The 16,306-nt window shown below is 50.7% G+C and overlaps 1 protein-coding gene across 1 annotated transcript in view; it reads right to left on the minus strand.

The window, feature by feature from the left end:
* Positions 1-16,306, minus strand: part of LOC137310515 (uncharacterized) — a 53,904-nt gene that overhangs the window by 16,979 nt on the left and 20,619 nt on the right. Inside the window, exons 7-10 of the mRNA XM_067978284.1 lie at positions 16,035-16,062; positions 13,462-13,688; positions 13,078-13,250; positions 8,621-8,690 (exon numbers count right to left, since the gene is read on the minus strand). Of these exons, the coding sequence (XP_067834385.1) occupies positions 8,621-8,690; positions 13,078-13,250; positions 13,462-13,688; positions 16,035-16,062 (498 nt within the window). The remainder of the gene's footprint in view (positions 1-8,620; positions 8,691-13,077; positions 13,251-13,461; positions 13,689-16,034; positions 16,063-16,306) is intronic.

Genomic DNA, 16,306 nt, shown 5'->3' on the forward strand with positions numbered 1-16,306 from the left:
AGGTGGAAGTCGGCAGTCTTGGTGATGGAGAGGATATGGGGTCAGAAGCTCATCTCAGGGTCAAATAGGACGTTGAGTGTGCGAACAGTCTGGTTCAGCCTCAGACAGTGGTCAGGGAGAGGGATGGAATCAGTAGTGAGGGAACGGAGTTTGTACCGGGGCCCGAAGAAAATGGAGCCGGTCTTCCCAATGTTTAATTGGAGGAAATTGAGGCTCATCCAGGACTTTGTTGGAGAAGCAGCGTGAGACCACCGAGGCAGTGGAGGGGTCGAGGGAGGTGGTGGTGAGGTAGAGCTGGGTGAGGTCAGTGTACATGCAGAACCTGACGTCTTGTCTTCAGATGATGTCGTCAAGAGGCAGCATGTAGATGAGAAATAAGAAGGGGCCCAGGATTGATCCTTGGAGGACTCCAGAGGTAACGGTGCGGGAATGGGAATGGGATGGGAAGAGAAGCCATTGCAGGATACTGTCCACGAGTGGATAGGCAAAAGGCGACAGAGAGGTGGAGAAGGATGAGGAGGGATAGTTCACCATGGTTACAGTCTCAGAGAATGTCATTTGTGACTTTGATAAGGGCCGTTTCAGTACTGTGAAAGAGACGGGAATCTGATTGGAGAGACTGAAACATGGAGTTGCGGGAAAGATGGCCAGGGATTTGGGAATTGTAATCACACCAGGGAACATCGAGCAGATCGAAAAAAGCAACTGCAATCAGTACTGAAGAAAATGAATCTACAGACAAGACAACAGCCAGGCAGGCAGCAGAAAGTTCCTTTAAGTAACTGAGACTTTCAGAAACCAAGAGCTCCTTTTAAATGTTTCTGCCTCAACTTTCTGGGCAACAATCGGAGAAAACATAATCTGATTGGTTCAAATCTGACCCTCCAAATGATCTGATTGCTTCACACCGACAATCTCCAATCACACCGACAATCTCCAATCGCACCGACAATCCCCAATCACACCGACAATCCCCAATCACACCGACAATCCCCAATCACACCGACAATCCCCAATCACACCGACAATCCCCAATCACACCGACAATCCCCAATCACACCGACAATCTCCAATCACACCGACAATCCCCAATCACACCGACAATCTCCAATCACACCGACAATCCCCAATCACGCCGACAATCCCCAATCACGCCGACAATCCCTAATCACGCCGACAATCCCCAATCACGCCGACAATCCCCAATCACGCCGACAATCCCCAATCACGCCGACAATCCCCAATCACGCCGACAATCCCCAATCACGCCGACAATCCCCAATCACACCGACAATCCCCAATCACACCGACAATCCCCAATCACACCGACAATCTCCAATCACACCGACAATCTCCAATCACACCGACAATCCCCAATCACACCGACAATCCCCAATCACACCGACAATCCCCAATCACACCGACAATCCCCAATCACACCGACAATCCCCAATCGCACCCACAATCCCCAATCACGCCGACAATCCCCAATCACACCGACAATCCCCAATCACACCGACAATCTCCAATCACACCGACAATCCCCAATCACACCGACAATCTCCAATCACATCGACACTCCCCAATCACACCGACAATCCCCAATCACACCGACAATCCCCAATCACACCGACAATCCCCAATCACACCGACAATCCCCAATCACACCGACAATCCCCAATCGCACCCACAATCCCCAATCACGCCGACAATCCCCAATCACACCGACAATCTCCAATCACATCGACAATCCCCAATCACGCCGACAATCTCCAATCACCTCGACAATCCCCAATCACGCCGACAATCCCCAATCACGCCGACAATCTCCAATCACACACACAATCCCCAATCCCCAATCACACCGACAATCCCCAATCACACCGACAATCCCCAATCCCCAATCACACCGACAATCCCCAATCACACCGACAATCTCCAATCACACCGACAATCTCCAATCACACCGACAATCCCCAATCACACCGACAATCCCCAATCACATCGACAATCCCCAATCACACCGACAATCCCCAATCACACCGACAATCCCCAATCACACACACAATCCCCAATCACGCCGACAATCCCCAATCACGCCGACAATCCCCAATCACGCCGACAATCTCCAATCACGCCGACAATCCCCAATCACGCCGACAATCCCCAATCACGCCGACAATCCCCAATCACGCCGACAATCTCCAATCACGCCGACAATCCCCAATCACGCCGACAATCTCCAATCACGCCGACAATCCCCAATCGCGCCGACAATCTCCAATCACGCCGACAATCCCCAATCACGCCGACAATCTCCAATCACACCGACAATCCACAATCACACCGACAATCCCCAATCACACCGACAATCCCCAATCACACCGACAATCCACAATCACACCGACAATCCCCAATCACACCGACAATCTCCAATCACACCGACAATCCCCAATCACACCGACAATCCCCAATCCCCAATCACACCGACAATCCCCAATCACACCGACAATCCCCAATCCCCACTCACACCGACAATCCCCAATCACACCGACAATCTCCAATCACACCGACAATCTCCAATCACACCGACAATCTCCAATCACACCGACAATCCCCAATCACACCGACAATCCCCAATCACACCGACAATCCCCAATCACACCGACAATCCCCAATCGCACCCACAATCCCCAATCACGCCGACAATCCCCAATCACACCGACAATCCCCAATCACACCGACAATCTCCAATCACACCGACAATCCCCAATCACACCGACAATCTCCAATCACATCGACACTCCCCAATCACACCGACAATCCCCAATCACACCGACAATCCCCAATCACACCGACAATCCCCAATCACACCGACAATCCCCAATCACACCGACAATCCCCAATCGCACCCACAATCCCCAATCACGCCGACAATCCCCAATCACACCGACAATCTCCAATCACATCGACAATCCCCAATCACGCCGACAATCTCCAATCACCTCGACAATCCCCAATCACGCCGACAATCCCCAATCACGCCGACAATCTCCAATCACACACACAATCCCCAATCCCCAATCACACCGACAATCCCCAATCACACCGACAATCCCCAATCCCCAATCACACCGACAATCCCCAATCACACCGACAATCTCCAATCACACCGACAATCTCCAATCACACCGACAATCCCCAATCACACCGACAATCCCCAATCACATCGACAATCCCCAATCACACCGACAATCCCCAATCACACCGACAATCCCCAATCACACACACAATCCCCAATCACGCCGACAATCCCCAATCACGCCGACAATCCCCAATCACGCCGACAATCTCCAATCACGCCGACAATCCCCAATCACGCCGACAATCCCCAATCACGCCGACAATCCCCAATCACGCCGACAATCTCCAATCACGCCGACAATCCCCAATCACGCCGACAATCTCCAATCACGCCGACAATCCCCAATCGCGCCGACAATCTCCAATCACGCCGACAATCCCCAATCACGCCGACAATCTCCAATCACACCGACAATCCACAATCACACCGACAATCCCCAATCACACCGACAATCCCCAATCACACCGACAATCCACAATCACACCGACAATCCCCAATCACACCGACAATCTCCAATCACACCGACAATCCCCAATCACACCGACAATCCCCAATCCCCAATCACACCGACAATCCCCAATCACACCGACAATCCCCAATCCCCAATCACACCGACAATCCCCAATCACACCGACAATCTCCAATCACACCGACAATCTCCAATCACACCGACAATCCCCAATCACATCGACAATCCCCAATCACGACGACAATCCCCAATCACGCCGACAATCCCCAATCACGCCGACAATCTCCAATCACGCCGACAATCCCCAATCACGCCGACAATCCCCAATCACGCCGACAATCCCCAATCACGCCGACAATCCCCAATCACGCCGACAATCCCCAATCACGCCGACAATCCCCAATCACGCCGACAATCCCCAATCACGCCGACAATCTCCAATCACGCCGACAATCCCCAATCACGCCGACAATCTCCAATCACGCTGACAATCTCCAATCACGCCGACAATCCCCAATCACGCCGACAATCCCCAATCACACCGACAATCTCCAATGACTCCGACAATCCCCAATCACACCGACAATCCCCAATCACACCGACAATCCCCAATCACACCGACAATCCCCAATCACCCCCACAATCCTCAATCACACCGACAATCCCCAATCACACCGACAATCCACAATCACAGCGACAATCCAAAATCACACCGACAATCTCCAATCACACCGACAATCCACAATCACACCGACAATCTCCGATCACATCGACATTCCCCAATCACACCGACAATCTCCAATCACACCGACAATCCCCAATCCCCAATCACACCGACAATCCCCAATCCCACCGACAATCCCCAATCACACCGACAATCCCCAATCACACCGACAATCCCCAATCACGCCGACAATCCCCAATCACGCCGACAATCCCCAATCACACCGACAATCCCCAATCACACCGACAATCCCCAATCACACCGACAATCCCCAATCACGCCGACAATCCCCAATCACGCCGACAATCCCCAATCACGCCGACAATCCCCAATCACCTCGACAATCCCCAATCACCTCGACAATCCCCAATCGCACCCACAATCCCCAATCACGCCGACAATCCCCAATCACACCGACAATCTCCAATCACATCGACAATCCCCAATCACGCCGACAATCTCCAATCACCTCGACAATCCCCAATCACGCCGACAATCCCCAATCACGCCGACAATCTCCAATCACACACACAATCCCCAATCCCCAATCACACCGACAATCCCCAATCACACCGACAATCCCCAATCCCCAATCACACCGACAATCCCCAATCACACCGACAATCTCCAATCACACCGACAATCTCCAATCACACCGACAATCCCCAATCACACCGACAATCCCCAATCACATCGACAATCCCCAATCACACCGACAATCCCCAATCACACCGACAATCCCCAATCACACACACAATCCCCAATCACGCCGACAATCCCCAATCACGCCGACAATCCCCAATCACGCCGACAATCTCCAATCACGCCGACAATCCCCAATCACGCCGACAATCCCCAATCACGCCGACAATCCCCAATCACGCCGACAATCTCCAATCACGCCGACAATCCCCAATCACACCGACAATCTCCAATCACACCGACAATCCCCAATCACACCGACAATCCCCAATCCCCAATCACACCGACAATCCCCAATCACACCGACAATCCCCAATCCCCAATCACACCGACAATCCCCAATCACACCGACAATCTCCAATCACACCGACAATCTCCAATCACACCGACAATCCCCAATCACATCGACAATCCCCAATCACGACGACAATCCCCAATCTCGCCGACAATCCCCAATCACGCCGACAATCTCCAATCACGCCGACAATCCCCAATCACGCCGACAATCCCCAATCACGCCGACAATCCCCAATCACGCCGACAATCCCCAATCACGCCGACAATCCCCAATCACGCCGACAATCCCCAATCACGCCGACAATCCCCAATCACGCCGACAATCTCCAATCACGCCGACAATCCCCAATCACGCCGACAATCTCCAATCACGCCGACAATCTCCAATCACGCCGACAATCCCCAATCACGCCGACAATCCCCAATCACACCGACAATCTCCAATGACTCCGACAATCCCCAATCACACCGACAATCCCCAATCACACCGACAATCCCCAATCACACCGACAATCCCCAATCACCCCCACAATCCTCAATCACACCGACAATCCCCAATCACACCGACAATCCACAATCACAGCGACAATCCAAAATCACACCGACAATCTCCAATCACACCGACAATCCACAATCACACCGACAATCTCCGATCACATCGACATTCCCCAATCACACCGACAATCTCCAATCACACCGACAATCCCCAATCCCCAATCACACCGACAATCCACAATCACACCGACAATCTCCGATCACATCGACAATCCCCAATCACATCGACATTCCCCAATCACACCGACAATCCCCAATCACACCGACAATCCCCAATCACGCCGACAATCCCCAATCACGCCGACAATCCCCAATCACGCCGACAATCCCCAATCACCTCGACAATCCCCAATCACCTCGACAATCCCCAATCACGCCGACAATCCCCAATCACGCCGACAATCCCCAATCACGCCGACAATCCCCAATCACGCCGACAATCTCCAATCACGCCGACAATCCCCAATCACGCCGACAATCTCCAATCACGCCGACAATCTCCAATCACGCCGACAATCCCCAATCACGCCGACAATCCCCAATCACGCCGACAATCCACAATCACACCGACAATCCCCAATCACACCGACAATCCCCAATCACACCGACAATCCCCAATCACACCGACAATCCCCAATCACACCGACAATCCCCAATCACGCCGACAATCCCCAATCACGCCGACAATCCCCAATCACGCCGACAATCCCCAATCACCTCGACAATCCCCAATCACGCCGACAATCCCCAATCACGCCGACAATCCCCAATCACGCCGACAATCCCCAATCACGCCGACAATCTCCAATCACACCGACAATCCCCAATCACGCCGACAATCTCCAATCACACCGACATTCCCCAATCACACCGACAATCTCCAATCACACCGACAATCCCCAATCCCCAATCACACCGACAATCTCCAATCACACCGACAATCCCCAATCCCCAATCACACCGACAATCCCCAATCCCACCGACAATCCCCAATCACACCGACAATCCCCAATCACACCGACAATCCCCAATCACACCGACAATCCCCAATCACACCGACAATCTCCAATCACACCGACAATCTCCAATCACACCGAAAATCCCCAATCACACCGACAATCCCCAATCCCACCGACAATCCCCAATCCCTCCGACAATCCCCAATCCCACCGACAATCCCCAATCCCACCGACAATCCCCAATCCCACCGACAATCCCCAATCACACCGACAATCCCCAATCACACCGACAATCTCCAATCACACCGACAATCTCCAATCACACCGACAATCCCCAATCCCACCGACAATCTCCAATCACACCGAAAATCCCCAATCACACCGACAATCCCCAATCACACCGACAATCCCCGTTCACACCGACAATCCCCAATCACACCGACAATCTCCAATCACACCGACAATCTCCAATCACACCGACAATCCCCAATCCCACCGACAATCTCCAATCACACCGAAAATCCCCAATCACACCGACAATCCCCAATCACACCGACAATCCCCAATCACACCGACAATCCCCAATCCCCAATCACACCGACAATCCCCAATCACACCGACAATCTCCAATCACACCGACAATCCCCAATCACACCGACAATCCCCAATCCCCAATCACACCGACAATCTCCAATCACACCGACAATCCCCAATCCCACTGACAATCCCCAATCACACCGACAATCCCCAATCACACCGACAATCCCCAATCACACCGACAATCCCCAATCACACCAACAACTGTCCCAGTAGAAATAAATCATATTTCTTTTTGTAAAACACTGACAATCGAACCCACGTGTTCGCAGGTTGGGGTAGGTAGTAGGAACAGAGGAATAAATGTCGGACAATGGCCTATTGATCCTCCACTGAGATTTCTTGTTGCCATGGTAGCTTGAACTCAAATCCCAATTCCTTCTCCTTTCTCCGTATTCCTTAATGCCATTATTTCCCATGTAAACATCCCTCTCCTTGTTACACACCCAGTGGATGTTGTTCGGACAGGAAGTCCCACATTGTCACACTGTTTGTGAGCAGTAAATGTTCTTATGTTCACTTTTACTCAGCTCAGCTCAAATGATGTCCTCTGTTGATATCACTGCACCGGGGAGAGACAGAGAGAGACAGTGAGAGAGAGAGGCAGAGAGATAGACAGAGAGAGAGAGAAAGAGACAGAGATGGAGAGAAAGATACAGAGAGATAGAAAGTGAGAGAGAAAGAAAGAAAGAGACAGAGAGAGTGAGAGACAGAGGGAGAGAGACAGATTGAGATAAACAGAGAGAGAGAGACAGACAGACACTCAGAGATAGAAAGAGACAGAGAGAAAGAGAGACAGAGAGAGAGATTGAGAGAGACAGAAAGAGAGAGAAAGACACACACTCAGAGATAGAAAGAGAAAGGGAGAGAGAGCGACAGAGAGAGATAGAAAGAGACTGCAAAATAGAGAGAGAGAGAGATTGAGCGTGACAGAGAGAGAGACAGAGAGAGAGTGATGAGGAGAGAGAGATATGGAGAGGAAAAAATACAAAGCTGGACAGACAAAGTGAGCTCTCCCGTGTGAGTGCAATATACCGACACACATTCCCCGCACTCACAGACAGTCCCACTCCCAGGAAAATCGCAGGGAATTTCCTGCCCAGACCCTGAGCTGGAGAAGTGAAAGTGGCAGAGAAAGAGAGTGAGATTGGAAGGATGAATTCTGTACTTACCGGGAGAGACCCGGGAAAAACACAGGGATATGGAGAAAAGGATCAGCAGCATTCTGGGAATCCACGGCCTCTATTCCAATCAGTGACTGGGAATAAAATACTCAGAGAGGGACCGATCGAGCGTTTATTGACTGAACAAAACACAAACAAAACAGGAATCTCTCAGACTCCATTTTACTGTTTATCTCAAACTTTCTTCACTTCCTTGAACTCAAACTGCAGAGTCTGAGGGTCAATGATTGGGTATTTTACAGAAATAGAACCAATTAAATGGAGAAACAGTCACCAGTCACCAGTTACCAGGACGATCAAACTCAGACAGGCTGAGAAACCGAGTCGAAGAGAGAGATTGAAGAGGCCTCCGACACCAGGTCCATTTTAAAGGGAGGAGAGAGTGGGATCCTGGGCTCCCCACTCACAGGAAACACATTGAGAACGGGCCATCCCCAGGAACTGTGAAACTGACTCTGCTCTGGGCTGGAGTTAGACCACAAACAGGAACAGTTAGACACAACCTTTAATATAGGGAATATCACAAGGGAATTCACAGAGGAGAAACACACGGAGCAGGAGGAGAGTGAGGGGAGAGGGTCAAACTAACAGGAGGAGAGTGAGGGGAGAGGGTCAAACGAACAGAGGGAGAGTGAGGGGAGAGGGTCAAACTAACAGGAGGAGAGTGAGGGGAGAGGGTCAAACTAACAGGAGGAGAGTGAGGGGAGAGGGTCAATCTAACAGTGGGAGAGTGAGGGGAGAGGGTCAAACTAACAGGGGGAGAGTGAGGGGAGAGGGTCAAACTAACAGGGGGAGAGTGAGGGGAGAGGGTCAAACTAACAGTGGGAGAGTGAGGGGAGAGGGTCAAACTAACAGGGGGAGAGTGAGGGGAGAGGGTCAAACTAACAGGGGGAGACTGAGGGGAGAGGGTCAAACTAACAGTGGGAGAGTGAGGGGAGAGGGTCAAACTAACAGAAGGAGAGTGAGGGGAGAGGGTCAAACTAACGGGGAGAGTGAGGGGAGAGGGTCAAACTAACAGGGGGAGAGGGTCAAACTAACAGGGTGAGAGTGAGGGGATAGGGTCAAACTAGCAGGAGGAGAGTGAGGGGAGAGGGTCAAACTAACAGGAGGAGAGGGTCAAACTAACAGGGGGAGAGTGAGGGGAGAGGGTCAAACTAACAGGAGGAGAGCGAGGGGAGAGGGTCAAACTAACAGGTGGAGATTGAGGGTAGAGGGTCAAACTAACAGGGTGAGAGTGAGGGGAGAGGGTCAAACTAACAGGAGGAGAGTGAGGGGAGAGGGTCAAACTAACAGGGGGAGAGTGAGGGGAGAGGGTCAAACTAACAGGGGGAGAGTGAGGGGAGAGGGTCAAACTAACAGGGGGAGAGGGTCAAACTAACAGGGGGAGAGTGAGGGGAGAGGGTCAAACTAACGGGGAGAGTGAGGGGAGAGGGTCAAACTAACAGGAGGAGAGTGAGGGGAGAGGGTCAAACTAACAGGGGGAGAGTGAGGGGTTAGGGTCAAACTAACAGGGGGAGAGGGGAGAGGGTCAAACTAACAGAAGGAGAGTGAGGGGAGAGGGTGAAACTAACAGGAGGAGAGTGAAGGCAGAGGGTCAAACGAACAGGGGGAGAGTGAGGGGAGAGGGTCAAACTAACAGGGGGAGAGTGAGGGGAGGGGGTCAAACTAACAGGGGGAGAGTGAGGGGAGAGGGTCAAACTAACAGGGGGAGAGGGTCAAACTAACAGGGGGAGAGTGAGGGGAGAGGGTCAAACTAACAGGGGGAGAGTGAGGGGTGAGGGTCAAGCGAACAGGAAGAGAGTGAGGGGAGTGGGTCAAGCTTACAGGGGGAGAGTGAGGGGAGAGGGTCAAACTAACAGAAGGAGAGTGAGGGGAGAGTGTCAAATGAACAGGGGGAGAGTGAGGGGAGAGGGTCAATCTAACAGGGGGAGAGTGAGGGGAGAGGGTCAAACTAACAGGGGGAGAGTGAGGGGAGAGGGTCAAACTAACAGGGGGAGAGTGAGGGGTGAGGGTCAAACTAACAGGGGGAGAGTGAGGGGAGAGGGTCAAACTAACAGTAGGAGAGTGAGGGGAGAGGGTCAAACTAACAGGAGGAGAGTGAGGGGAGAGGGTCAAACGAACAGGGGGAGAGTGAGGGGAGAGGGTCAAACTAACAGGGGGAGAGTGAGGGGAGGGGGTCAAACTAACAGGGGGAGAGTGAAGGGATAGGGTCAAGCTAACAGGGGGAGAGTGAGGGGAGAGGGTCAAGCTAACAGGGGGAGAGTGAGGGGAGAGGGTCAAACTAACAGAAGGAGAGTGAGGGGAGAGGGTCAAACTAACAGGAGGAGAGTGAGGGGAGAGGGTCAAACTAACAGGGGGAGAGTGAGGGGATAGGGTCAAACTAGCAGGAGGAGAGTGAGGGGAGAGGGTCAAACTAACAGGAGGAGAGAAGTTCAAACTAACAGGGGGAGAGTGAGGGGAGAGGGTCAAACTAACAGGAGGAGAGCGAGGGGAGTGGGTCAAACTAACAGGTGGAGATTGAGGGTAGAGGGTCAAACTAACAGGGTGAGAGTGAGGGGAGAGGGTCAAACTAACAGGGGGAGAGTGAGGGGATCGGGTCAAACTAGCAGGAGGAGAGTGAGGGGAGAGGGTCAAACTAACAGGGGGAGAGTGAGGGGATAGGGTCAAACTAACAGGGGGAGAGTGAGGGGAGAGGGTCAAACTAACAGGAGGAGAGCGAGGGGAGAGGGTCAAACTAACAGGTGGAGATTGAGGGTAGAGGGTCAAACTAACAGGGGGAGAGTGAGGGGAGAGGGTCAAACTAACAGGGGGAGAGTGAGGGGAGAGGGTCAAACTAACAGGGGGAGAGGGTCAAACTACAGGGGGAGAGTGAGGGGAGAGGGTCAAACTAACAGGGGGAGAGTGAGGGGAGAGGGTCAAACTAACAGGGGGAGAGTGAGGGGAGAGGGTCAAACTAACAGGAGGAGAGTGAGGGGAGAGGGTCAAACTAACAGGGGGAGAGTGAGGGGAGAGGGTTAAACTAACAGGGGGAGAGTGAGGGGAGAGGGTCAAACTAACAGGAGGGGCAGAGTGAGGGGAGGTGGATACCTGAGTGTGAGTCACAGCCTGGACTCTAATTGAGGGGTTCACATGGTTTAAATATGACCCACTCCCACAGTTTCGTTGAAAATAATTCTCCGATTTCCCTTTTTCCGATTGTTTCATGTGTTATAAACCTCTCAGGCACCTCCTTTCCAGGCTGAAGAGCCCAAGTCTCTCTGGTCTTTCCTCATAACTCAGAGCCCTGACACGGGGACCAGCCTGGTGGCTCCTCTCTGCACTGCCCCCAGTGTCTCAGTGTCTCCCCTGTGTCTCAGTGACCAGACCCGGACACAGTACTAGTAAGAACACTGGGGTCCATGGGTTGACCATCCAGCCGAGGTCTCGGACTGAATGGGGCTTCAGTTTGGCCCATGGACGGCCTTCCATCACCCAGTTGTGATTCACGTTGAGTTGACCTCACCAGCTGCCGATTACAAGACCCGCAAGCTGCTGAGTGAATGAATTAACCCTTTCTTGCCAAATCATCAAAGAAGGATTCAGACAACAAGTCATCAATCAACAAATATTTATTGATTCCAAGACACAATTATCACCACTTAAAGTGAAACATTGAGTATTGAAATAATCAGAGATAAAGTTACTGACAGTGTCACGAAGCGAATTTGAATAATAAATAATGAACAGACGGAGTTAGTTCAGGAAATGAGTGACAGAGATTGTAAAGACAGCTCAGTATCTCACTGGAATTCACCATTAACTGGGTTACTCATTGTCAAATTATAGCTGAGATCAGAGCCTGAGACTGATATCAATTGGGGAGATTAAATTCCAGGTTTTGTGTCTGTGTCTCAACTGATGTATCTCACATTGTATCTATATCTGTCTGTATGGATCTCTCTCTATCCATTAGTTTATGTCTGTGTACATACTGATGTATCTCACATTGTATCTATATCTGTCTGTATAGATCTCTCTCTATCCATTAGTTTATGTCTGTGTATATACTGATGTATCTCACATTGTATCTATATCTGTCTGTATAGATCTCTCTCTATCCATTAGTTTATGTCTGTGTACATACTGATGTATCTCACATTGTATCTATATCTGTCTGTATAGATCTCTCTCTATCCATTAGTTTATGTCTGTGTATATACTGATGTATCTCACATTGTATCTCCGTCTCTCAGTGTTCCTTTATCTATCTTCCTATTTGTATCTCGCTCTGTCTGGATATGTCTCCCCACAAAAGACCCTGTTTTCTGCCTGTGAAACTTGGACAATATATTCACGTCACATTAAGAAAGGGACTCACTTTCCCCTCAGCTCCCTGAGACGACTAATGAAGATCAGATTGCAGGAGAAGATCCCTGACACCAAAGTCCTTCAAAAAGCTGAGATGCCGAGTATCGATGCTCTGATGGTGAGGACACGGCTACAATGGTCAGCTCATGTGGTACGAGTGTCTGATGATCAAATCCTGAAGATGTTCTTTTATCGCACGTTGTCAACTGGGAAACGATTTTGTGATGTTCAGCAAAAGGGACACAAAGACTGCTTAAAAGCAACTCTGAAACTGTACAAAATAGACGTCCATAAATGGGAACAAGTTGCTGAAGATAAGAAGCCTGGGGAGGAACCATCCATGAAGACCCCTCCCACTATCAGGCCCATCACATTGCTGATGCTCAATGGAAACGGCAGCTGAGGGAATCTCGGCCGAAAAATCCAGATTCCCGACCGGGTGTATCGGTGACCCACTGTTCAATCTGTAATCACTCATTCACAGCAAATATAGGTCTCCATCATCAAAGGACTCACTGCAGGAAATGAGCTGATATTCTGTGTGTCTTCTGCGATATGGAAGGAGGAGTGACGATGATGGGCACGTTTCACACTAGTACAGGTGAGTCCAGTTACCCAGCAACAAGGCTCTGTGAACATCCTGCAGTGGTTTACAGTGAACTGACGAGGGAAGGAATGGAGAGGCACAAGGCAATCGGTTAAAGCCAGCCTGAGGAATGGGAAAGGAAGGGTTAAACATTTAATACTGGGACTGACACTATCGGCTTGGTCAGGGTGTGACAGTGGGGTTTATATACAGCTTGGTGAGTGTGTAACAGTGATTGTGATCACCAAACATTAATGGACATTTAAAGAGATAAATATTAATGGTACATTTAAGGTGGTAATTAGAGAGTGTGACAGGTTTTATAGTGTGTGGGAGGGTGAGAGGGTCAGGGTGGGGGGAATTAGAGAGTCTGACAGGTTTAATAGTCATGATGTGGAGATGCCGGTGATGGACTGGGGTTGACAATTGTAAACAATTTCACAACACCAAGTTATAGTCCAGCAATTTTATTTTAAATTCACAAGCTTTCGGAGGCTTCCTCCTTCGTCAGGTAAATGTTCAGGAGCTCCTTGAAGCCTACACATTTATACAAAGAGAACAATACATGGTGTTTACAGACTGCCCCTGCAACTGCCCGTTGCCAAGGCAATCACCGTGTTCAGACAGAGAGGTGTCACCTGCAGAACCCCCGAATACACATTCCACAAAAAAACAAACAGGAAAAAAAAACAGAGAGAGGCAGAGACATCCGGAAGGCAGAGAAAGCCAGCAAATGACCCATTATATTAAAAACAGATAACATTTGTTCGCTGGTGGGGTAACGTGTAGCGTGACATGAACCCAAGATCCCGGTTGAGGCCGTCCTCATGGGTGCGGAACTTGGCTATCAATTTCTGCTCGACGATTTTGCGTTGTCGTGTGTCTCGAAGGCCGCCTTGGCCGCTGAAAGACGCCCTAGTAAGAACGGGATATGACGCTCGACTCATCGATCGACAGTTCCGACGGGCCACAGCAAAAAATCGCATAGACCTCCTCAGGAGACCAACACGGGACGCAACCAACAGAGGACCCTTTGTCGTCCAGTACTTCCCCGGAGCGGAGAAACTATGCCATGTTCTCCGCAGCCTTCAACATGTCATCAATGAGGACAAACACCTCGCTATGGCCATCCCCACACCTCCACTACTCGCCTTTAAACAGCCACCCAACCTCAAACAGACCATCGTTCGCAGCAAATTACCCAGCTTTCAAGAGAACAGCGTCCACGACACCACACAACCCTGCCACGGTAACCTCTGCAATACATGCCAGATCATCGACACAGATACCACCATCACACGAGAGGACACCACCCACCAGGTGCATGGTTCATACTCCTGTGACTCGGCCAACGTTGTCTACCTCATACGTTGCAGGAAAGGATGCCCCAGAGCATGGTACATTGGCGAGACCATGCAGACGCTGCGACAACGGATGAACGGACACCGCGCAACAATCGCCAAACAGGAGGGTTCCCTCCCAGTCGGGGAACACTTCAGCAGTCATGGACATTCATCCACCGACCTTCGGGTAAGCGTACTCCAAGGCGGCCTTCGAGACACACGACAACGCAAAATCGTCGAGCAGAAATTGATAGCCAAGTTCCGCACCCATGAGGACGGCCTCAACCGGGATCTTGGGTTCATGTCATGCTACACGTTACCCCACCAGCGAACAAATGTTATCTGTTTTTAATATAATGGGTCATTTGCTGGCTTTCTCTGCCTTCCGGATGTCTCTGCCTCTCTCTGTTTTTTTTTCCTGTTTGTTTTTTTGTTGAATGTGTATTCGGGGGTTCTGCAGGTGACACCTCTCTGTCTGAACACGGTGATTGCCTTGGCAACGGGCAGTTGCAGGGGCAGTCTGTAAACACCATGTATTGTTCTATATGTATAAATGCGTAGGCTTCAAGGAGCTCCTGAACATTTACCTGACGAAAGAGGAAGCCTCCGAAAGCTTGTGAATTTAAAATAAAATTGCTAGACTATAACTTGGTGTTGTAAAATTGTTTACAAAGGTTTAATAGTGTGTGGGAGGGTGAGAGAGGGTCAGGGGGGGAATTAGAGAGTGTGACAGGTTTAATAGTGTGTGGGAGGGTGAGAGAGGGTCAGGGGGGGAATTAGAGAGTGTGACAGGTTTAATAGTGTGTGGGAGGGTGAGAGAGGGTCAGGGGGAATTAGAGAGTGTGACAGGTTTAATAGTGTGTGGGAGGGTGAGAGAGGGTCAGGGGGGAATTAGAGAGTGTGACAGGTTTAATCGTGTGTGGGAGGGTGAGAGAGGGTCAGGGGGGGAATTAGAGAGTGTGACAGGTTTAATAGTGTGTGGGAGGGTGAGAGAGGGTCAGGGGGAGAATTAGAGAGTCTGACAGGTTTAATAGTGTGTGGGAGGGTGAGAGAGGGTCAGGGGGTGAAACAGTCACAAATACATCAACAGCGGGAAAATCGAAAGTTTACTTACTGAAAGACTCACGGAGGAGAGCGATCAGAGACTTCAGAAGCTGTGAAAATAAAAACAGAATAAAAATAGAATGTGAGATTAAACCATCTCCCAGCATTCACTAAACAACCTCAGACAGGAAGAATATTCACTGAGGGGAGGAACCCCCCCACCCCGAGTCAGTGAGTCCAGGGGAGGGGGTGAGGGACTGGAGGGGGTCCCTCCTGTGTAACCCCCCCCACCCCGAGTCAGTGAGTCCAGGGGAGGGGGTCCCTCCTGTGTAACTCCCCCCACCCCGAGTCAGT

Source organism: Heptranchias perlo, unplaced genomic scaffold, assembly GCF_035084215.1.
Source record: "Heptranchias perlo isolate sHepPer1 unplaced genomic scaffold, sHepPer1.hap1 HAP1_SCAFFOLD_256, whole genome shotgun sequence".
In the NCBI taxonomy this organism is placed as follows: Eukaryota; Metazoa; Chordata; class Chondrichthyes; order Hexanchiformes; family Hexanchidae; genus Heptranchias; species Heptranchias perlo.